This window comes from Plectropomus leopardus, chromosome 5 (genome assembly GCF_008729295.1).
Source record: "Plectropomus leopardus isolate mb chromosome 5, YSFRI_Pleo_2.0, whole genome shotgun sequence".
Classification (NCBI taxonomy): Eukaryota; Metazoa; Chordata; class Actinopteri; order Perciformes; family Serranidae; genus Plectropomus; species Plectropomus leopardus.
Window position 1 is genome coordinate 29,523,300 of NC_056467.1, and position 24,499 is coordinate 29,547,798.

General features: G+C 40.1%; 1 protein-coding gene across 1 annotated transcript in view; it reads right to left on the bottom strand.

Annotated features, from left to right (window-relative positions):
• Nucleotides 1–3,721: 3,721 nt before the first annotated feature.
• The window catches only part of LOC121943248 (tyrosine-protein kinase receptor UFO), a 39,537-nt gene continuing 18,759 nt past the window's right edge, over nt 3,722–24,499 (bottom strand). Inside the window, 14 exon segments of the mRNA XM_042486730.1 lie at nt 3,722–4,204; nt 6,395–6,531; nt 7,764–7,923; nt 8,717–8,826; nt 9,451–9,572; nt 10,577–10,669; nt 11,157–11,234; nt 12,144–12,239; nt 15,282–15,373; nt 15,659–15,681; nt 15,684–15,790; nt 17,330–17,347; nt 17,567–17,711; nt 17,795–17,934. Coding sequence (XP_042342664.1) covers nt 3,745–4,204; nt 6,395–6,531; nt 7,764–7,923; nt 8,717–8,826; nt 9,451–9,572; nt 10,577–10,669; nt 11,157–11,234; nt 12,144–12,239; nt 15,282–15,373; nt 15,659–15,681; nt 15,684–15,790; nt 17,330–17,347; nt 17,567–17,711; nt 17,795–17,934 — 1,781 coding nt within the window. The 3' untranslated portion in view covers nt 3,722–3,744.

Below are 24,499 nucleotides of genomic sequence, written 5' to 3' on the forward strand. Positions count from 1 at the left end.
GAACAAATTTTTGTCTCTCTTTATGAAAAGAGTCCAGCGGCAAGGCATGAAGGTGTTCTCATGCCAAGTTTGACGAGGTTTAGATATTTTTTGTATCTTTTTTTTTAGGCTTCGCTCTCATATTACCCCTCCCCATGTAAATTTTTTTTTTGCTATCTCCATACTTAATTGAAAAGCTGTACATGACCCAGAACCGGGTAACCCACCCAACACACACAAACACCACACCACAACACCACTGGCTTGTTCCTCCAATGCACAGTTTTTGTACCGTTTTCCCCCTAGTTTACTCTGCTGCTTTCTGTCTCCTCCTCCTCAACTCTGCTGCTACCAGACTTCTATTTACAGTGCTAAACCTCGAGAAACAAAAACATCCCAGAATAAGAGAGCGGCAGGATGATGTCAGATGACGAGGTTAGTCATGTGTACCAGTCTCCCAGTCTTTGCTCTTTTATGGAAAGCTGTCCACTGAATGGAACTGGCTGTTCTCATGCACAGTTTGTACGTTTTCCTAGTTATTTAAGTATTTCACTGCTGGAAAGATGGCTGTCTCTTAAAACTAAGATGTCTATGCAGTACAGAGATACAAGCACTTAATTGGTGCTACATGACCACAGAAAACAGAGGAAAAGGGCTGTGGCATATGCTTTTGCTCAGGAAGCAGAAAATCTACAACTACCAGAATGCACTGCGCTGCACCAGACCAATAAACACGCCCACTGGTGGGTGATGTAATGCGAATGCAAACTAATTAAAGTTTTTCCACAGGAAACAATATGGCAACCGGCTGGTAACAAACAATTTTACTGTTTTACCTCAGTATTTTTAGCCTGTTTTTACAACAGGAAACAGTAGAGTGCCCGCTTCCTGTTTACAAACTCTTGTATTGAGTGCTCCAGGAATGAGTCCTGAAACCTGGAAATGAGTTAGCATTTTAGCACCTCCAATTCCCTCATCTCAAGGTCAAAGGGTATTTTTGAAAGGATTTTTGGTTAGAAGCCGTAAATAAAGTCTGTGGTTAACACAAGCGTAAGAGATTGTCACGTTTTGTTCTACAAAACATGACATTTTTTTTAGTTGTCTAAAAAAAAAAGAAATTGCTAACAAGTGGAGGTGGCTAAATGCGACTTCAGAACGTCATCACAAATAACACGGCATTACAGCATTGTTGTGGTGGTGACATTAAGTCATGTGACCGTAATGTAGTTCTTTTATAGCTTAGCATTAACTTTTTACTTCTGATGATTAGATTTAGGCTTTGAAAATCCTAAAAGTGCTGTTCATTTGTGAAGATTATCTTGCTGAACAACTTGTATTGAGTGCTCCAGGAATGAGTCCTGAAACCTTTTTCTGCAATAGTCCAAAATGGTATAATCTAATGGAAAAATCCCATAGGCTTTTTGAGGGATTTTTTTTTTTTTAGGAGGGATCTACGGTTACGCTAGCTTCTGTGTTGGCCTATAGAAGAATGTCATCCCAGCACTACTTATTACAGTCAAACAGAGCACTAGAATATGTTTCTGAAGACATTTTAGGTGAAAAATAAGCAATACAGTAACAAAATCTTGGTTCATATTTGATCCGCACCGCTTAGTTTTACTGTTTGACCTGAGTTTGGTCTGCATCTGAGAGAGATTAGGGTGGGTCCATCTCTTGATCCACTTTTATACTCTTTGTGTCCACAGTGGCGGGCATTTAAAAAATGCTGAAGTATTTTCTGTCGTTTGAGCAACAGCCTTAAGCCAACAAAAATTTGAGCTGAGAGAAGAGCAGGGAGATCTGGGTGCTGAAAGATGGAAATAAGTTTACCACAGTTCATTTACATACTATCCACATTATTATGATACAAAGCTGGTTGAAAGACGACAGAGCATCCCTTTAAATACTTTCACGGGCTTTGTTCTCTGCCTTTTGGAGTATGCAAGTTGTTACACGTAAAATGATTTCATGAGCGGCGTCTGCTGGAAGACTGTCCAGAAAGCAATTAAAACACAAAAAGCGAAGAAAAAAAAGATATACAAATTATAAACAAACATACAAAGATATAAAAATATTAGTGCAAAGTTGTAGAAATACAAAAATCAGCATTTAAAAAATTTCAAAATGTGTAATAACACTGTGCTTGAGCCAAAAGCAAAGGTGAGGAGCTTATCCCGCCTTTTGCTTTGGGTAACTCCATCATATCCGTACCTCGCCTCAGTCCATTCATCTCTGATTATTCGTACCCTCTTGATTTGACCAGTACCTCTTGAGTCTCAGGTTCCTGAGTTGTGACAAAGGTGTGTGAACTCGTTGAATCACGACTGTTGCCTCGTGTCGACTGAATGGCTCATGGTGCTTAAACTAGCAGTCTGACCCCTGGAGAGGATGCAGGGGTTGTTTGAGCGCTACATTAGGCTATCCCAACGACTGAAGGTTTTGATCAATGAGATTGAGGTTCCTCGTTCAAAACAGCCTTAAGGGAACATCTCTAAGGGCAGCAGTGAAATGTAATTTACTAGCAAATTTTGGTCTTTTTTAACTCTTTGAAACTTGAGGAAATGTGTTTAATTTCTTTGAAAAAAATGTAGGGAAAAAGGCAATGACCACCTTGGCAAGAAATGTCCCACAAATTCAAGAAATCAGTAAAAGGTGACATACGAATGACCTCAAAATCATTTTGGATTTTTTTATAGGTAGGTAAAAACTATATCTAGAATTACAATTATTTTATATTTAAAATTATGTTTTAAAAATAATTTTTCTTGGGATCATTTTCTTGTTTGTTTTTGTTTTTAACTTTTCTTTTTTTCCCTTATTTTCAGGTTATTTTCTTATAACTTTTACTAATTTCTTGCTAATTTTTGGTCCATGTCTTGTCAAATTGCACCCTGCTCTCTCCCAAAGATTTTGAAAGAAATTAAACCAATTGGCCCAGGTTTCAAAGGGTTAAATCTTTAGATGTTATTATTCATTTTTTGAAATTCCATTCATATTCTGTTCCTATTAGGTAAAAAAAAAAAAGTCCTTTGACCTTGTGTATGTTGAACTTCAGCTGAGGGTTCATGATGCCTGTCAAAAACCACAGCTCAGAAAAATTATGATGTTAAATGTTAAAAAAGGGCCCAACAGCAATAATGTCTGAGATTTTAGCCCTACAGTCTTCTTTTTGTCCTACATAAACTGAATCATCAGTCGTCTTTATCAGATGATACCTTCACCAAAAGAGACGCTGCTGCTGTCCCACCAATCCTCACGTTATTTTTTTCCTCGGAGTTAAACGGGAGTGAGGATCCCAATGGGTGAGATTTCTCCGTGGTGTGAGTCCTCCATGTAAGCCCTTAATCACAAGATGAAGCTCCTGAGTTTGTTTGGTTGTAGATTCAGCCTGGCAGTGTCTGAGCTGGTTTCACAGAGACTTTGTAGCTTAATGACATGAGGGAGATGGATCTGCTGTAAGCAGGTCGTGTACTGATATTGTATTTTATTGCCTAATCGAATGGGAATTCATCTCTCTGATTGTGCTGCAGTGTATGCGTGCTCTATCCTTCTGTTCCTCCTGCTACACTTCTACACTCACTCGCAGTCCTTCTCCTCCTTGGAATGTCTTCGGCTTTGTGTGTTTTTGTGCAAAACATGAATGTAGGGGCACATTAGGTTTCGTACAGTCAGTAGCAAGAGGCTGGATCTGGTATGGACTGGGGTTAAAGGATGGCACACTTTGGCAGTCTTGTCTTTTTTAGGAGTGAAGCCATCACTGCCACATCACTGCCAGGGCATTTTCCGGGACCCCTCCCTGTCCTCCAGCAGCTCGACAGTGGGGGTGGGGGCCGGGGTGGGGTTGGGAGTGGAGTGGCAGGACGGTTGTAGAGGCAGTGTGGCTGTGGAGGATGACACCGGCATGTCCAGGCTCTCCAGGGAGTCGGAGAGGGCTCGGTTGGTCTCGTGTTGGGGACAGAGGACATAGCGGTTGGGGTGGTGGACCTCCACAGTGGTAACAGAGTCCAGACCCTTGAGGCAGAGTGGGGACGGCCCCCCAATGGGGTCACGGCCACCAACGGCCCCGAGCTCCATGGAAGACTCGTCCATGTTAACATACAGGATCTCGTCTGGGTCCTGGGTGTCCGGCAGATCCTCGAGGGCCTTTTCCAGCTCACAGCGCAGCGACTCAAATGATGGGCGGTCCTTCGGGCTCAGCAGCCAGCAGGAGAACATCAGGGCGTAGCTGGAGAGGAAGAACATATATTAATTGTTTATTTAATGTTCGCACATTGTTGAAGGTCCAGTGTGTAGGATTTAGGGGAATATGAGGAGAATGGAATACAATATAATAAGTTTGTTTTCTTTAGTGTTTAATCGCCTGAAAATAAGAATCAATGTTAGCTGTTTCCTCATCGCTGGAGAACAGACAAACCAAGCACTGGCTCTTGATGGGGCAATTCGCATTTTTTCTCCTTATCTTTACTTATCAGAGAAAATACACGAGTACACATAAGCAGAAGCTGGGTTTACGGCCCATTTCCAATATGCCAAACAGCACGGGAGAAACACTGATTTGTAACATGAAACTGCTCCATTCAGTGTTTTTCCTGGTTAAAATCACCAGGTCTGTTTGTTTCAGAGAGGAAGAGACCTCTGTGGACTCTTTGATGGAGCTCTCTGTAAAAACCTCCTGAAAAATAAACACTGGAGGAATTCTAACCTCAAGAAGTTTGAGCTAGTTGCAATCTGCAATGCACACCACTAGATGGCACTGAATCCTCCTAAATCTTACACACTGAATTACTCAAAACATTAACCTGCCGTTGCACAGATCATATCATTGCCTAATAATTTCCAAGAAATAAACAATAACATATTTTGTATGAAATTTCTTTGTGTGCACTGATGATAGTGAACAAAAAGCCCAGCTCTCTCTCTGCTGCCTGCTCTGACTTGGCCACGCCCTCCTCCAGGTGCAGCAGGGACACTCCTCTGCAGCTCTGATGCAGAGCTGCTGCTCCTATAAACTGCAGTCCGCACAAACACTCAGGTTGGCCAAATGAAGCCACATTGCCTTGTTGCTCATCAAGTGGATCTTTTGATTAGCGTGCATGAAAAGCCAAAATGTGAGTACAGTCATGTCTGTATCCGAAATATCCTTTGTACCTTTTGCTTTAAGTTAAGAATGTTTCTGGTGAAACTTAAAAATCATGATTCTTGACTGAATGTGGGCCACACAGTGTGGCTGCAGCCTCATGTTTGGCATTTAGTCCATTGTTGGCTGCTGGTATGTGTGATGCAGAGACCCCTGCTATTTGTTAATTTAACCACACATAAACATGAGAGCAGTGACATTATTCATTTAATTAATGTCTCCTTAATGATACATTATCTGGTTAACATGTTATCATTTATTTTCTATTGGCTGTTTATTTGACATTACCCATGTAACCTTTAGTGGTGAGGATTACAAATTGCAACCAGCTAAACTCCCGATTAGGATTCCTTCAGTGTTTATTGTGCAGTAGGTTTTTTTTTTTTTACCAAGAGCTGAATTGCCTGCAGAGGTCTCTACCTCTCCAAAACAAACATACCAGGTGAATAAACAAATAAAAACACTGAACAAAGCACTTTCGTCTTTAAAAAATTAGTGATTTTCCAGCACTCTTGTTGCAAAAGGGCGATGTGCCGGTGTTGTGGGACTGTACTTTATTTATCAGAGGAGGGGGTGACTGGAGTATGACTTTTTTTTTAATTTAAAATAAACATAAAATTCTGCCTTTTAAAGTTGTATGTCACTCACCTAAACCAAAATTAAAAACACAAGTCCCTCCTCAGTACTTTATTTTTTTAAAACCTGATCCATTTTGCAGCACCCCTTCCTCCCTTATAAATAACGAACAGTCCCTATCTCTAATCACCGAGGGAGGCCGACGGGGCAATGAAAAGCATGCACTGAGCACCCAGTCCAGTTGAAGTTCGACTGAGGTGATTACATGACGGAATAATGTAACTTCCAGTCGAATTATCTGGGTTTGCTAGTCTGTTAGTGCTGAGTGTTTGGTAATTATACACTAAAGAAAACATACTCATACTGTATCATATCATTTCTGTAACAATATCCCCTAATTACCTCACATTGGACCTTTGAGCATCTCACCAGGAATGGTGCAAGCTTTGATGTCTATATCCTAAAACAAAATGTTTCTATAAAAGTGTTTCTCTAAAAATCATCATGAAACATGAGAACAAAAAATTCACTGTATCATTCAGCTCATTGAAAAACAGGTGACTGACTGTATTTTCAGCCTCCAGCCTTGATTGCTCAATTGAAAAAGTAACTTCTAATCGGGAGGCCAAAGATTCCAGAGGCACTTCATCAGCTGAGTGTGTTTAGGGTGAGTAATGTGAAAGTGAAGGAGCCGACACTCACATGCTGTCCAGACAGTCTGGAGGCTGTTTGAGACGGTTCCCTTGTCTCAAGTAATCATAAATCTCACTGTTCTCCACCCCAGGGTACGGAGTCTGGCCCCGCGTGGCGATCTCCCACATGGTGACTCCAAACGACCACTGAGAGAGAAGCAGGCAGAGAAAGGAGCAGGAAATGGTAAGGAGAAGTTTTAAAGAGTTTGAATTCCTCTTGTTTTCACACACCTTGCCACACACTGGTCAAACATGAATCTGTTCTGGTCAAACACTGATGATGGAGATAACACCGCTAAGTTTGTCGAGGCATTCTCAAAATCCTTCTACTAAAGAATGCGCGTCCTTTAATGCAACACATTCAGTTCTGTCTTCATGTCAAGTGCTTCAACTAACGATTGTTTTTATTCTGTCGGTTATTTTTTTGATGAATTGATTAGTTATTTGGTCTACAAAATGACAGAAAATAGTGAAAAATGACGCTCGGTGTTTCCCAGAGTCCAAGATGACATCCGCAAATGTCTTGTTTTGTCCACAAGACATTTGTTTTGTCAAGTTTGTACTTCTTCTCACTCCTTTTGGAATATGTAATCCAAGTCACCATGTGTTTGATGATTTCTGTTGCTTTTTTCATTGTTAGTAAATATTAAGTGTTTAATCATGTATCAATTTAAATAATCACAACCAAAGATATTGAGTTTATTGTCAAAGAGGAGTAAAGAGAATAAACTGATCAACTGAGTAAACTCAAACTGATCAATTGATCAAATTAGTTGGTCATTAATTTCATAGTTGACAACAAATCGACAACTTGCGGCTTTAAAAAAATGGAAAGTAAAATTTTATCATTGAACTGAAAATGGACTCAAATTCATCTGTTTTTTGTAACTTGTAAAGACTTTTTGTTGACTTTATTTCCTGTAGGCTGAACTTTGTCATAACAGCTACATGTGTAACTTTGGACTGTCACTTAAACATAAGTTACCTTAAACAATAGCCACCCAAAATCTTCATTTTATTACACTTAGTATTTACTAATTAAATATATCAATAAAGCTGCAAATGAGCATAATAGATCCCCTCTAAAAAAATCAATGGAGGTTTTGGAATTAGTTCCAACTGCTAAATGTTACAGTCACTGACAATCCACTTTAACTTTTAGAAATAATTTCAGGTCTTTTCAAGTCTTTCAATTATTACAAAAAAAAACAAGACTACATTAGGAGTAATTCTAACCGTAAGCTAAAACTGCATAAGCTTTCAATAAATTGTTAACCTTGTGAGGACTGGTCCTCAGATGGGAAATGAGTCTCCACAATGCTGAAAGTCTACAATAAAGTTAGATTAAGCAGACACAGACACACGCGAGGGGGACTCACCACGTCACTCTTGGTGGTGTAGACACGATCAGCCAAGCTTTCAATAGCGATCCATTTGACGGGCATCTTTGAGATGCGGCCCTGCCTGTAGTAGTCTCCGTTGTAGATCTTCTTTGAGAGGCCGAAGTCGGCCACACAAACATTCATGTTCTCATTCAGCCTGAGGCAGAGAAACGACAGCGTTACAGAACTGCATGTTAGGAAAAGGGGCATTCAGGCATAGGTGGGAAGTAAAAAACTACATTTCTATAGGTACTGTAAAATTTTGAGATACTCAAGTCTCAAGTATTAACCCCTTGTAACTTGAGCAAATTGGTTTGATTTTTTTTTTAAAAAACATGGGAAGAAGGAAATGAGCAACGAGAGAAGAAATGGCCTCAAAATTAGGAAGAAATTAGTAAAAGTACAAGAAATTTAGCAAGAAATTAGGAAAAATAAAAGTAAAATGAAAGCTGAAAAAAAAGAAAATTACCCAGGTAAAAGTTGTGTTAAATTTATAATGATTGTATCACATAATATTAACCTTTATAATAACCTTTATAACCTTTATAATCAAAGCAAAGTGTTTTTTCTTAAAAAAAAAAGAGAGAAGGCAGTGTGGCAGTTTCAATGAATTAAAAAAATGAGCAAGAAATCAGTACAAAGTACAAAAAAAGTGATGTCGCTCCAGGTTTCAAAGGGTTATCATTTTATACACACAAAATCTATAATAATAATAATATAAGTTGCAACCCTTTTTTTTTTTAATCAAATGCCCAGGCAGGAGTGACATCCCTATTTCTGCATCATGTAGGCCTTTTTTGGGGTTTCCGTTCTCCCAAATGTTGCTCTCAGTCTTTTGGTCTGCTTTTAGTTTGTTTGTTTTTTAAGTTCCTCTTCATGAGAAACAGAGAGTGATAAGACATGCAGGAACAGAGAAAGTCAAAAGTGGAAGCAAAAACTAATGTGCTTACATGCAGTTGCGAGCGGCGAGGTCTCTGTGGATGAAGTTCTTGCTGCTGAGGTACTCCATCCCTCGGGCAATATCGGTCATGAATTTCACCAGCATTTGAGACGGGAGGTACTGCAGGACAGACCAGACAGGAAGACAGTCACGTTGTGCTCAGTAGAGGGCGGTAGAGTTTGTGTCTTTGAGGGGGTGCGATCAGTCTGAACCACAGACTGAACTGAGTGCTCCCTGCTCCTCATACAGCCTCCTCCTGTGGGAAGAATCGGGTTCAACACCACCGTGTTTCTGAATGTTTGCCGAACTCCTCGATGTTTCAACATTCTCTACGAATCTTGTTTTCATTAAGGCTTGTGTTTCTCAATCGAGCTCTTCAGGGACTTACAGCGTAGAGCACTTCTCGATTCCAAAAAAACATCTCATCCATTAATAAGTAAAACTTCGATAGCAACGACAGACACATGTGGTGTTTTTATGACCTCAGAGTGATCGTGCTGCCAAGAAGGTGTGCACGGGGACTAACTGTAACAAACACTTCACGTCTGTGTTGACCTTTGGATTCAGTTTTGCTGACAGACACTGATGTGAACTTATAAACCTTGAACCCATTAAGCTGTGCAATTGTGTGGGACTGTATGCATGCGACTGCCTGTGTTTTCTGTGTGTTTGTGTGTGTGTATGTGTGAGAGAGAGAGTTGCTGACTCTGCTTTTCTGCTTGTATTGTTTGAAGTGAGACTAACCACAGGACAGTCTCCCAGCCTGGAGTACAGCAGATAGCTGTGCAGGTCTCCGTGTTTCATGTAGGGCAGGATGACCACGGGGGAGGGGTAACCTTCACTCTCTACAGTCTGCAGACACACACCTGTAAAAACAGCTCGGCTCAGTATCATACACGCAGACTATATATACATGTTGAAATTAACAGGATTATATTTACAATCTTAAATAAGCTCTTGAAGTTGCAAATTATATAAGGCGTTTTTTTGAAGGCTTACTTAACCTAAATTACAAAAGCATTTTTTCTCACAACCTTAGTGGAATTAGTGGAACCTTAATAGTATTTAGTCATGCACATATTTGTGGCTTCCTTAGCCAAGGTTTTGAGATATTCAATAATTTAGTCTTTCCAAAGACAAAGTCCCTGTTACTCTTAATAATAGTCCAAAAATTCGGTAATCTGGACTATTTCTTCATTAATAATCAAATTTTATTTATAAAGCACCTTTCAAACAAATCAACTGTAATTCAAAGTGCTTTACAATTTGATTGAAGAAACGAAAACAAGAACAACATAGAAAATAAGCAAAACAGATCATAAGAAATAGAATAAGTATAAACCATAATATTGACACTAAAAAAGACACTATGTCATAAAATGACCTAAAATCTTAAACATCCTAAAATGAAATAAATTAAAATCCTAAAAATTGTGCAGAAATCCTAGAAAGGTCTTCAGTTCTAGAAACTAGTTCAAGAAGTGTCCTAAAATCCTAGAAATGATCTAGGATTTTAGGCCGTTTCTCAGATTTTACGACATCTCTAGTCCTAGAAATGTCCTAAAATCCAAGAAATGTCCTAAAACCCAAGAAATGTCTTTAAATCTCAGAAATGTCTTTAAAATCCCAGAAACGCCCTAAAATCAATAAATCTATATGTGTCCTGTTTTCCATGGAGGCATGAGAGAAAAACTATGTTTTCTTCACAGATTCAAGGTAAAACAGCATGTGGGTAAAGTGTTTCTTTAAATGTGTTCACCTGCAGTTTTTTATCTCAAAACCTGAATAAAGATACCCGAGATTACAGACAGAAAACATGTCTTTTTATTATGTTATTTGTGTGTGCGTGGCAGTATGAACCCAGACTCACCTAGAAGCCTCATGACGTTGGGGTGGTCAAACTCTTTCATGCAGGCGGCCTCTCGCAGAAAATCTTCCATCTCTGAGCGGGTACAGATGGCGACTGGGGAGGAGACGGGACAGAAGTGAGGCCATGTGGTTTTGTACAGCTCACAGCTGCCAGGGTTAGAAATAAACTTTCATTTCAGAGGTTGCTTTGGCTCCTGAATTTATTAAACAGTGATGTTAGCAATTTTTACCACTAAGTTTGTTTTAACGCCATCACCACAGCCTGAAACTGGCAGACTTCTCACATTAGAGGGTGGCGCTGTTTTTCCCAATTCTTTAGTCCCTAATAATTCATGTTTTTCCGCTCAACTTTGGAGTTCTTACACAATTGTCTTTACTTTGTCACTAGGGTCAATGTGGGGTCAACTTTGTCTTCTGCCAATATTGTCCACAAGCTGCTTCGTTGTCTGTTTTCTGATCAAAAACTGAAATTTTTGCCCCAAACACTTGTTAATTTCTGACCCGAGGAGCTGTCCATCAATTGGCCTGTGTTCTCGAGATGAAGGGATTCATTGTGGTGATTGCTGAGAGCTTTTACTCACTCTTCATCGTCTTGACAGCAACTTTGAGAACAGACTCCTCCTGAGTCAGCAGCCCTTCCATCACAGAGCCAAACTCCCCTGCAGAAAGAAATTAAATCACAATCCATCACCAAGTTTGGATGCAACAACAATAAACATTGTATTAAAATGGTGAGAGGTGGTTTGTCCCCTGACTTCACTGTGAGGTTATCAAATTATAAATTGTTCCAATTTACCCAGGGTCAAAACATTTTGGTGTCAGACAGAAATGATTCGAGATAAGTGGAAACCAAGCATCAGTACTACAGCAGATAAGTCTGACCTTGTCTTTACAAAGGCTTTTTTCACCTTGACATTTGTCAGCACTCCCTGTACTTAGCCCTTAGGGGCTGTTTGGCACATTTTACGCGCTTTTAATTCTTAATTTTTTCATAATTTTGGCTGTGTTCATGCATGATTGTGTATCTTTGTTCAATCTTGGGAGTTCCAGCTCAGCTCCTACAATAATACACTGTGGAAACAAAATTGTTACTTTCATACTGTTAAGTTAAAAAATTGCTCCATTGAAACGCATCAAAAAAATGACATTTTTGGTTCCACAGCCTTCAAAGCATAAAAACATGCATTGTATCATTTCTGGGTGTCATTCTTTTGCCTTGGAATTTGTCATTTTAACTTTTTCCCACTAATGATGTCTTTTTTTTTGCTACCATAGTTGGCATATAGAGAAAATACAATGCAATTTCCACTGTGTGCACTGTCACAGGCAATGTTTTTGCTAGTCATTGACAAATCCCAGGCTGTGATCATCAAAAAAATAATCTACTCTGCTTTTAGTATATTAAAAATAATTTATTTTTTGTATATTTTTCATCTAAAAACATGGTGGCATCAAAAGCACATTTTTTGCGAAGAGAAATACATGTGTGTAATATTAAAGCAAGCCTGAAGGGTTAAACTGCACATATCAACTCCCAGAAATACCACACAAACAAAACAAAGTGATACCTTCTCCCAGGGTCTTTCCCAAGGTGAGTTTATGTCTGTCCACCATCACATCTTGGAGTTTCTGCTTCAGCTCGTCGCTGATGCCCAGGCTGTTCACTGAGAAGGGAAAAATAAGGAATTTTAATGGTGTTTGGGGTGTAAAGAACTTTAATGAACACAGAAAAGAGAAGAAAAAAGCCAGATTGTAAAACCATCATACACAGCGCCAAGGCCAAAAACAAAGTGTTGATAAACGCTGCCAGCTTGAAAAACAATGGAAATAAGACTGTATAACTGAACTTAAGCAATTGTGTCAACTTGTAAAACTCAGCAGTAAAAGAAGAGACCCTCTTAGTTGTTTTTCTATGGTATGGCTTTATTGGGCCTCATGTTTGAATTTTCAAAAAAAATTAAGTATCTTTTGTTGATGCACAAGACCCTGACTGTAAATATCAATTATCATATCTTACAAAAAGTTTTATCACTAATTTTAGCTAAAATAAAACAAAACATAAATAAAACCTGAGTTGCGATTACCAAAACTAAAACTTAAAGGGATCAGATTTTTTGGAACTGGGGTTGTATAAAGTACTTATCCATTGCTAGTTTATTACCTACAGTAGATGTCAGTCAGCATGCCACTAGTTTGGAGATGCATGCAGGAGTCTGACATGGAAGCTAAGTGATGTAATGCTGTGGACAGGGTCGGCTGCAAAATTTATTTTAGCCATCTTAAAAGGAATATCTGTAACAGTTTAAGTGTATGCTATATTCAGAATATTTTTACCACTTAACCTTGCCATTAGACAGTGATTTGTGATGGGGAAATGAAGCTGTTATGGTGCTCTTTTCAAAGTCAGACTCCATTGAGAAAAACAGTGATTTAACATCGCCAACCACAGAAGCTGCTGGGCTACTGCTGCCTCTAACAGTTAGTTTGTTTAAGTTATTGTGTGACTGGTTTTTAAAGGGTTAGTGTGGATTAACCAAAGTCCATCAATAACACAAACTAACTAAGTGATTGAAGCAGTAGTAGACCTGCAGCTCTTGAGGTGTCCGAGCCAAAATTACTGAATATAGTGTACACTTAAACTGTTATTGATTTTTTTTTTTTTTTGGTGGGAGGTTTTTTAGGTGGCCAAAATACATTTTTCTGTTGCCCTTGTCCACAGCAGTATGTTGCTTAGCTTCTGTGTCATTATTCCTGCCGCTTCTCCAAAGATAATAGACTGGTCTCATTTTACTCACTGAATATGTTTCTTTTTTTCTTTTTTCTCTACAGTTTTGCCTTTCCCCGGGCCTCTTTGTAACTGCAGCAAGCTGAGACCTGTGTATGAGGCCTACACAAATATTACACCTGGGACAATGTCACGGCTTGAATGAGACCCAGCTGTGTGAAATCTGAGTCTGCACACGGTGTTTATAGGTACGTATCTCTGTCTGTAATCACTCACAGGGGCTGCTGCCTGCAAATCACTGCTTTGTATGAGGTCGCAGCTCCACCTAGAAATGTCCTAAAATACTTGAAATGTCATAAAATCCTAGAAATATCCCAAAATCCTAGAAACATCCTAAATCAGAGAAAAATCTACATACCTGTGTATGAGGCCTACACAAATATTACACTTGGGACAATGTCACAGCTTTAATGTGACCGAGCTGGTGAAATGAGTCTGTGCGCTGTGTTTACAGGTACGTTTCTCTGCTGCCTGTTGATAGCACGCATACCGCAGCTCTGTATGAGGTCACAGCTCCACTTTGACAAGAATAAAACTCTCACTTTATTCACCAAAGGTGCTCCAGTCAGAGCAATGAAGTAACTCCTCGCCTGTTGTTACAGGCTGCTTGAGTTTGAGATCTCATTCACAGGAAGGGTACGTCAAGTCTCACCCTGCTGTAATGCTATTCCCAGTGTTATCTTGATTTCACCTCCCCTGTCCCTCCTCTTTCCTCTGCTCTGCTCTGACAGTAAAATGTAGTCAAGTCAGATTTGATTCTGATGTCCTTTCACGCCTGAATATGCAGGGCACAAGTTCACAAATAAATTTTCTGCACATCTAATTGATAGGATTATAAAAAGATAAGGGGCAGTTGAGGGGAATGTCAGCTGACTGGGCTGTTTTCACAGCTGTGGGGAATGAATTAACCCTTCGCATTCCTCCCTTTGATCAACCAAACAAACCAAGGACGTGATTTTCTGTCTTGAAAAGCGTAGAAGAGAGCTGTCATTGTGTGTCATTACAGCCAAACATTTCCTGATGGATCCAAGCCCAGGGCATGAGAGAGGACGCTACCTGTTTTTGTATCGCTATCTATCCCGGGGACAGAGGCATGTTTAGGCACGCTGAGAGCTCATACTGCTGAAGGGACTATCAGCCGCAAATATAAAGTGTCATCTTCCTGAGAAACATGTAGGGCAGTGATATTCAACTTAGGGCCCATGGGCAAAATCTGACGCGGTTACGGTGCCGGATGGCCCACCAACCATTTTCTAATTCACATTAAAATAAAGTGATTCATACTGGGAATTGTTTTTCTACTTTAAAAAGGTTCCATTGTGCATAAAACATCATCAAAATAGAGCATGTTTATCAAAAAAAGTACCACTGGAGGATCCCCCGCATCCCCCGACAGAGGTCCTGCCCTTAAAGTCCTAAAATTCTAGAAATTGTATAATATCCAAGAAATGTCCTGAAATCTGTGAAACATCCTGAAATCCTAGAAATGTCCAAAAATCCTGAAAACATCCTAAAATCCAATATAGGTTCTAAAATCCTAGAAGCCTCCTTAAGTCCTAGAAATGTCCTTAAATCTGAGAAACGTCCTGATATCTAGAAATGTCCTAAAAGTCCATGAAGCGTCCAAAAATCCTAGAAATGACCTAAAATCCAAGAAACATCCTAAAATACAAGAAACGTCTTTAAATCTGAGAAATGTCCTAAAATCTTAGAATTGCCCTAAAATCCTAGAAATGTCCTCAAGTCTTACAAATGTCCTAAAGTGCTAGAAATGTCCAAAAATCGAAGAAACGTCCTTAAATCCTAGAAACGTTTATGGGGCTGTTGCAACTGGCCCTATGCCATCCGTCATTTTACAAAAATGGCCCGCAAGCAAAGCAGGTTGAGTGTCCCAGCTGTAGGGGCGGAGAGGGGAACTCACATGTTGCCTCTGTGGTTCTGCGGCTGTACGTGCGGCGAGCGCGGTACCTGACCACCAGCTCCCCGCTCTCCATCATGGGTTCAAATGCCTCTCTGTGAATGCACACACACATCAAACAAATCAGGGCAAAACACAATGAGAGGTCTCTCCAGCAGAAGCGTAAACACAGCTGAAAACATGGCGTTGCTCCATAAATTTGCAAGTACAACTCTTGCAAAACAGATGTTTTTTTACTCTGTCCAAGTGCCTCAGAGTGCATGCACAAAGTGAGGCAACTGGGTCAAGGAGCTGAAAAACACCGAAGATCTTTTGGTTTGGCACAGCTACCGAGTCCCTCCCTTCCACCCACCCACGAGCAGCGCCAGCAGCCTACGCACCCAAAGCGCGTCTCCTTGCGCCTCGCAGCTTGGCCACGTAAACAGCCATGAGCACAGCAATGGACACGGCGCCGGCGATCGCCATCACCACATACCACCAGTGCCAGGAAAAGGCCGGGGGCAATGACGGGCCTGAAAGGGACAGGGTGTGGACAGAGACAGAGGAGGGTTTAGTCATGTGGGGCTTTAAAATCTGAAGGCAAAAGTTGAATTAGTAGTCTAATTCTTGATAAATTTTTCACACTTTTGCAAATTTTGCAGAGTTTTAAAAGGTCAAGTCCCTTTTTTTTATTCTGTGTGCAAATGCTTGGGATATATGTATTCCTCTTGCATTATCTGCTTTCAGGGTTTGTAAAGAAAATTCATACACTGTCTTTATTTCCTTCACAGAAAACAATGTTTCATAACCACTTATTTTACAGTCCGCTTATTAAATGGTATTTAAACTGAAACTAGATTGTAACATATATAGTCATTGGAAAAGTACCAAAAGAACGGCCTCATAAGTACGAAGAAATTACTTATTAAGTACATGGAAACCTACCAGAAAACTAGATAGTAATGAACTCTGTAAGTGTAGTAGGGCTGCAACTAGTTATTTTTTTCCTCATTCATTCATCTGTTCATAATTTTCTACATTACTTTTCTACATTATAGTAGTTCTGAAAATGGTGAAAAATGTCAATCAGTGTTTACCAAACCCAAGATCACTTCTTCAAATGTCTTGTTATCCACAACCCAAAGACATTTAGTTTTTTGTAAAGAAACCAAAAAATATCCACATTTAAAATGTCATTAGAGAGTACATTTCCATGTTTACTTACCAAACTTTGTACCTACTATTGTTTTCTTATTGATGCTATAGTGATACAGAGATACCATTACCATCTAGTTTTCCAGTAGTTTTCCATGTATGTGATCAGCAGTAGCTTTGTACTCACTCACTATATTTTGTTACCATCTAGTTTCCTAGTGAATAGCATGTAATTAGCAGAGTGTAACATGCAGAGTTTGTTTGCTTATTAAGCACAAGTGCAGTGTTGTTGAGGTTATTATCCTCTATATTTGTTGAGCTAAATCTAAACATTTCTCATCTTACTAAAAATATGCTTTTTTTAAACTTTTGCTGTTTCTAAGTTTTACCGTCCCATTTCTGTCCCAGTAATTTTTTCTGCACAAATGCGCTCCCAGTATCCCCCCCTACTGCTGTTCACTCCTAACCTCTGCCCGCTGTGTCCAACTTGTCCTCTAATTCACATCCATCCTCCCCCGACTTTCCCTGCCTCTTTTCATCTGCCATTCTTGTTGTTTGAATTGTCTGTCTGGCTCTATTAGACTAAGCAAACAGAGATGCTACACTGTTCCGGCCAGTTATAAATATTTATGATGCGTCTCCCCATTCACCCGACCGCCCCCTTCCCCTTTCTCGTCTCTCTCAGATCCTCTCTTCTCTTTTTTCTCTTCCTTCCTTTTTTTTCTGAAATACACAGGAAGGAACTTTCAGGCTCTTGGAGGAACCCAGTGATAGAAAATAAGAAAGAGAAGTCCTGTGGCAGAAAAAAACCCCACCATGAGCTCACTTTACTGTCACTGTGTCATTATGTGCCGCTCTGAGAGGTCACAGAAGAGCGTGTTTGTACGTTTGCGTGTGCAAAGCCGCTCATTACTCACCTCTGAATCCTTCCATTTCTGTGGAAGTAAAAAAGAAAAGAAAAGCAGAGTCAATATTTTGTTGTTTTTGTTGAGAAAAACAACAGTGTTTTGTAAAAGCGGAAATAACACGTTTATTCATGCAGAATTAAATAAAACACCTAGTGACACCTAGTAAAACCTGTATTTAAAAATGTTACAAAATTATGCAAAAAAAATTGAATGCAGTATGTTATTGTTTTTGTTGTCACTCACCACCAGTCGCTGTAAGTGTCAGGGTCTGTGTTGGGGTCCAGGGTCCCTGCCCCGCCCCTGTATAAGCACACACTCGAAAGGTCACATTAGACAGGGGGACAGACAGATTGATTGACAGCTCAGTGTCCAATCCAGTGTCCACAACAAACTGTCAACAAAAGAAATGAGATAGTTGGTCAATATTAAGTATATTTGATACTTTCTTTTTATCTTTGTGTGTCCCAGACTGACCTGCTGTGCAGCCGGCGTGCTGTACTCCACCATGTAGCCCTGCAGTTCTCCGTTCAGCTTCCCTGGAGGTCCCTCCCACGTCATCAGCACCTCGGTCCCGTTCAGCACCGCGCTCACGTTAACAGGTGGGTTTTCTGGCACTGTCACACAAAAACACAATGCATGTATTACATGTAGGCTGCAGTGGAAAACACAGGCTTTACAAACATGCCTAAAGCAATGGAGCCCAATTACAAGATTAAATTCAATACAAAAAACTATATTCATCCCAAAGGACAATTCATATTCAACAGTACCTTCAGGATCTCATCAGCCCTTAATTCCTCTTTATACAAAAACAAAGAATGAACAAACAAAAAAAAAAAGCCTGAATAATGATATAAGTTTTAATACATATAATTATTTTTTAAAACGCATTTCTCTCTCTCTTGCACATCAGAAACAGAGTTATTTCTCTTGTGTGTATTTGGTTATAAATACTATCCATCATTTTATATTTTGTAAGGAGCTGCTTTTAATTTCAATACTGCTAAGAAGACACCCTAGATGATGAGTCAGGTATAGCAGCATCATTTATGAGAGTCAAAAAACATCATATTTCATTATGTTAATTTTAATTAATTCATAAATACAAATAACATAAAATAGAAAAATAAAACATTTTACCAAGGAAACCAAGGATAAGTAATTCTGGCATTGTTTTATTTTTCTTCTGTATAGAGAACATACCGAACAGTTACACCCATAGACTGTATAAATAATGAATGTAGTTACTGTGATGTCACCCATTGGTTTGTGAACTGCTGTTTGGAAGCCTTAAGCTCAGCATTTTGGCTATCACAAACTTTTTTTTTTTTTCGGGAGTAGGAAGAGACTATATTTGGGTGAGAGGCTGGCACTGTAGAGGAACGTGGACACTGTCGACAGACAGCCTGTCACTTAGCCTTAAATACGCGTGGCTTTGGGCCTTAATAAAATGTAAGCTGGTGACTTTTATAAAACTTCGCCCCCCTGTGCAGTTGTCATGAATGTTGTTAAGTTGGGCATTTTAACATGGGGGTCTGTGGGGACTGATTTTGTATTGGAGCCAGCCTCTAGTGGCTATTCAATGAACTGCAGTTTTGGCACTTACACACTGGCTTAATTTTTCAGCCTCAGAGTTTGCTGCTTGGCGAAACTACTGTGTCGTACTGAACCAAGCGGTTACACCCCTTATTTTCACTTGTAGGGTTGATGTAAGATTTGGTAAGCATGTAGCATAGGGTGCGGCAGCATACACGTGAAAAGATTTTGGGTGTGAATGAGGAATCGGCGTGGCCGTGCCTGTGGGGCCAGGGGCCAGTGGGCTTGGGGTTAGCCAGGCGTGTGTTGTTTTGACAGGCTGAAGCCTCCTGGGAGTGGATAACTACAACAGCTGGAGGGAGAAGATGTCAGAGAATGTGGAGAATTCGGCTTTATTAGGACAGAAAAGGCTTGCTGAGGGCACTACGGACAAGAGACGATTAGTCAGAAGCCACGGTAGGACAAACTCATGCTGAGGCCTGTTTGTCCCTCGTCTTCTGTCCATCTTTATTTCTGCTCAATTCACTCGCCTGCCCTTTTCTCTCTGGAGCAGAGAGTGAAAAAGGGCTGCTGGCAGCACAAAAAGAAAAGCACAGAAAGAAAACCTAGCTGAATAAAAATGCTAGAAATAGTGAGAGGAATTTGTGTGTTTTAGTGTGCTTAAGTGTGATTGATGCTCCGTACAGCGCAGAAATCCAAGAACCTTTTCGCAAGGAGACGACAGCGCTTATTTCCTTTGTTGCCGTCTGAGTTAAGGCTCTCTTTGTGTTTGCTTCTCACTTGCTCTGCAGGCTTACAAAATCACACAAACTAACTGGACACACACACACACATACACACACACACACACACACACACACACACACACACACACAGAGTCAGTGTGAGTTTGGGAAACATGGCCCAGCCTATATGGATGATGTTATCAGGAAGCGTTTGGCGGATGATTGTTTCCACATGCGGTCCCCGTTCTGCCTGCCAGCGGCAACAAAAACAACCTCCAAGTCGAGCTCGTTCCAGCAGTTCGTCTCCACCTATGATCCGTCATCTGTCCCTCTCTGTGCCTCCCTTCTCCACCTCTTTGTACCCGCTCCCTTTCTCCCTTTCTCCTCCCCTCTTCGCCTCTCCCTGTCTTCCATCCAACATGATTCCGTCTCCTCCTTTCCAAGTTTTCTTCTCCCTCGCTGCCCTCTCTGTGGTAATGCCTCTTTTTGTCAGGCAATGAGCTCAAGAGAACAGAGATGTTAACTATTGACGTATGTGGAGGAGGGAAAAAAACTGTTGCAAAAGCTCCACATTTGGGGAGTTTCAAGAGAAAACACAGAAACTAGATGTGTGCTGGTGCTGTTTTCAGGAACTACAGGGGAAAAGAAACGCCTCATGTTGTTTTTTTGTCTTCCACATTAAAGCAACCCGGGCCTGGCAAGACGCTGGGAAACAAACACATTCGAGCCACAATTAGTTCACAGCAGAAGATGTTAACATCTGCATCCATGGCTGACTACTGTTTCACATCCTGTTTCATGTTGCTGTTGAAGAAGCAGTGTCGGATAACCGTGCTTGGAAGCATTTAAACATTGTTCGCAGGCAGGCCTCTGTTTCTCTTTATGTTCCATGTCGTCCTCTCAGTCTCCGCGTGGGTCAACACGTGGATGGAAAAGGGTCACCCATAAGCCAAAAAACTGACTCATAACCCTGGGATCTACAGTCTGTTCTCTATAAAAGAAAACAAACGCAGCACTACACAGGAAACATGTTTCCCAGATCAGTCGCAGCACGAATGTTAGTGTCATCGAATATGTCACCACTTTTATGGACTTCCACCTCGTTTCAGTTTTTATAGGGGAACAGATTGTTGTCTGTTTTTAACAAACTAAGTCCTTTCATGACTGGAGTTGAATTCTGCTGGAAGTTGCATTAAACTGGATGAAATGTGACACATGTGCCACATCACTGTGACTCACTTCCATCAGGACGGTGAGTTTGGGTGTCCCGTAACTCTGGATTAATTCTGGTTTATCTTCAGGGGTGCAGACTTATGTTAGGAGGGAATTAGGCAGTGTTGCAGTGTTTACCAAAACATTAGCTGCTTCACAAGGAAAAGTGGCTAAACTGCACATTAATGTCCAGTTCGTAGGATTTAGAGGGACATATTGACAGAGATGGAATATAATATAGTAAGTATGTTTTCTTTAGACTATAATCACCTGAAAAAAATACGACTTGTTGTGTTCTCATTACTTGAGAATGAGCAGTTTATATCCACGTAGGGAGCAAGTCCTCGTTTACAAAGTCCACCATGTGTGCTATATTTTAAATATTTTCACCGCTTTCCCTTGCTGTAAGACAGCCCTTCTCGACAGAGATTTTAAGTTATCATATCAAAAACACCAGACTCGTTTGGGAAAAAGTCATTTTACTCCACTGAACGGCAGAGTTGCTGGCCTAATGCTGCCTCCATCAGCTTTTGTTGCAATGTTCAAATTTAGTGTGCACTTACACTGATATTGATTTTTTGGGGGGTGGCCGTTTTTAAACCTTTTTTGTCATCAAATTTTTATGTAGTTTTGTGCAGAGTACAACAATAATTCACATATACATAGCTCCACCTCATCCATATGTGTCCACATGTTAACAAATTTTGCTGGTACTGATATTCCAGAGGGAAAGTTTACCTTTTATCAAACCCTCCCCTCCCCTTCCCATCACAGGCTGAATAAATATTTAAATAAATAAATAAAGAAATAATAATAAAGAAATTTAAAAAACATAGAAATAAGTACAACAAAAAGATGAAGATGATGATGATAATAACAAAACTACCTAAACCGGATCGGAACCCTCTAAGGAACTACACTTTACTTTTGAGGTGTGACATTTTTATTTAACTCTAACTGCAACCCTTAAATGCCTTTGCAGCACTCCTCATAAATAATGAACTGTCCCTATCCCTCCCTATGCTAGCCTCCCTATCCATAGGGAGGCCATAGGGAGGCTAGCACAGCGACTCGGAGGACGCGCACAACATCTAATCCAGTTTAAGTCTGACTCAGGTGTGTACATGATGCTTCCAACCACGTTATCTGAGTGTGTTGGTCCGACAAGAAATTCAATTCAGTACGATTTTGACTAACATGTTTAATATTTATTTTAAAAGTCCAGTTTTAGTCAGACTAATTCAATAATTCGACATTTTCTACCACAGTGTAAATGTGCTCACTGGCTCCAGATAGGGCCATTCACATTTTGCCTAATGTGTTGGTTCCAACATGTCAAACTGCATTGGACAAACACTGCTCCTTAAAACTCCTAACCTCTGCAGGGACATTGAACCTCAGTCACACATATGTGGAAATTAAGTTAGCTATTGGTAGCTCCCGCTATGAGTTAATTTATGATATCAATTTACAATTGACATCAATTTATCCAGGAGCATGGTCTGTTGGGCTTTTTAATGTATTAGTCCTCTTTTAAAGGCATTATTAATTCATTTTAAAAAGACATAGTTTTATTAAAAAGTGCTTCCATTACTTTGCGTGGCCCACAGCCCATCAAAAAAATATTAAAATGGAAACTAACTTGTGCTTTGAGCAGTTTACTCATCAGGTACTTATCCACTCACTTTTATAGGAGTAATTGTACATTTTACTTGGGTATTGATGTTCAATACTCTACAACACTGGCAAGAGTAAACCACAGATTAACAAACAGCACTGAGGAATGTATATTCTGCATCAAACAAGCAAATAACAGTTTTTTTTCTGAATCCACTTTCAACTTCTTGACTTCATCTCTCATTTCCCCCCTTTTCTTTGACCTCAGATGACCTGTGATTTCCCTCTGCAGAGCACACAGCTAGGCACTGTGGGAAAACCAAAACGAGGGGGTTGATGGTGGGAGAAGGACTGAATGCAAGAGCAGGGAAACGAGGGGAAGGGGGCACTTTGAGAAAACACTAATTTTGCTATTTTCCCAAAGCCCATGATTTCCCCCGGAGGACGGGAGAACAGAAGGAGAGAGAGAGGAGGGGGCAGATCAGTGGGAGAGGAAGTGAGACGACCCGTGTCACCCGCTAATCCTAAAGCTGCAATGAGATTATGTTTGACATTTTCATTCTGTAAACCTGCTCTCATTTATTCCAAATTCAAAGATTAAACAAAAATACACAATCTTGCCAAAATTGATGACATATGCATGATCACAGCCAAAATTATCAAAAAATGAAGAATGAAAATTGCAGAAAATGCTCAAAACAGTCCATAAGGGTTAAAAAAAATCCTTTTATATCATGTCTCTTATTTGTAACTCATCACAACCAAACCCAGACTGTTACGGCAAATGAGAGCAAGTCAGCGCAGTATAGCTGAGTGAAATGGAGGATGGATGTGACAACAAAAAGAGCTGGCGGGAGGAGAGTCTGTAATGAAGTGAATAACTCAAGAATTAAGAAGGAGACAGAGGAGCAGCAGATGGGGCTATTTGTGCCAAGATGACACATGTAAAGAGATATAGGGAAGCACATTCGGAATCCGCGCAGATTCTTAATGAGAAACAAATGGAGCAGAAAGAAAGCCAGAGAAACTTCAGGCTGAAGAGCAGAGCGTTCTGGGACTTTGGTCACAGTCTAGAGCTCTGAAACTTAATAGAGAGATGTGGAAAATATGGCGGAGCTGGGAGTAGTCTCTCACTCCCTCTGACCTTCAGCACCTCCTGAACTATCTTTGACCAGCAGCTGAATCTTATCTTCTGTTTTTGCTCCATCCGCTGACTCATTAGAACAAGTGCACAGAGCTGAGACAATACTATCCAAAGGGAAATTACATAATTTGGCATAACAGAGGATTTTTCCCTTGAAATGAAACCAAGATTTCTGTAACTTCTCTAAATCTGCAGAGACTTTTTCATCGACATTCTCTTATTTATAAAGCTACTCTCAGCCTACTTCCAGTATATTTATGTGTCTACATGAAGCATAAAAACTGAAAATGACTCTCATTTTCAGGGTGTTTCTTAGCTGGTCTTTGAATTGTCTTGTTTTTGTGGTTTATTTCTAGCATATATTATATTTTTAGTCCTTCCTTGTAGTAACTTTATTTTGTGTTCTTTTTGTGTTTTGTATTGTTGTCTTGGAGTTGTATGTTTAGTTTTTGTATTTTTGTTCTATGTTGCCTAAATGTAACCTTGGCCACTCTTGAAAAAATATATTTTTAATCTCAAGAGGGTTTTTGTTGGTTAATTAAAGGCTAAAGAAATAGAAAAATAAATAACTGTCAAAAAAGGAACTAAAACCTTAAAATCCAGACTGTAGCTGGCGTATCTCAAAACCACTTCTTGTCCTTCTCCTTTACAGTAACATTTCAAGGAGCACTACTTCTCCATTTTCCTATTTATGAGAAATGTTTAAGTGTTTTCAGATTATGAGCTGCTTCCATAATGGAAAGCCCCCATCATCCCTCCTGCAGCATATCTGTCCTCTTAGTGTTTCCACTCCTATTCATCCAGGCATAGAGACGGCATGAGCTGGCATGGAAAATCCCACCTCAGTTTAACTCAAACACACGGCAGCCGAGCGTTACAGTTTGGACTCAGCGCTGCGATCCTAACTGAAGTCTTTCAGGAGGATTTAATGTCCACCCCTCTCTC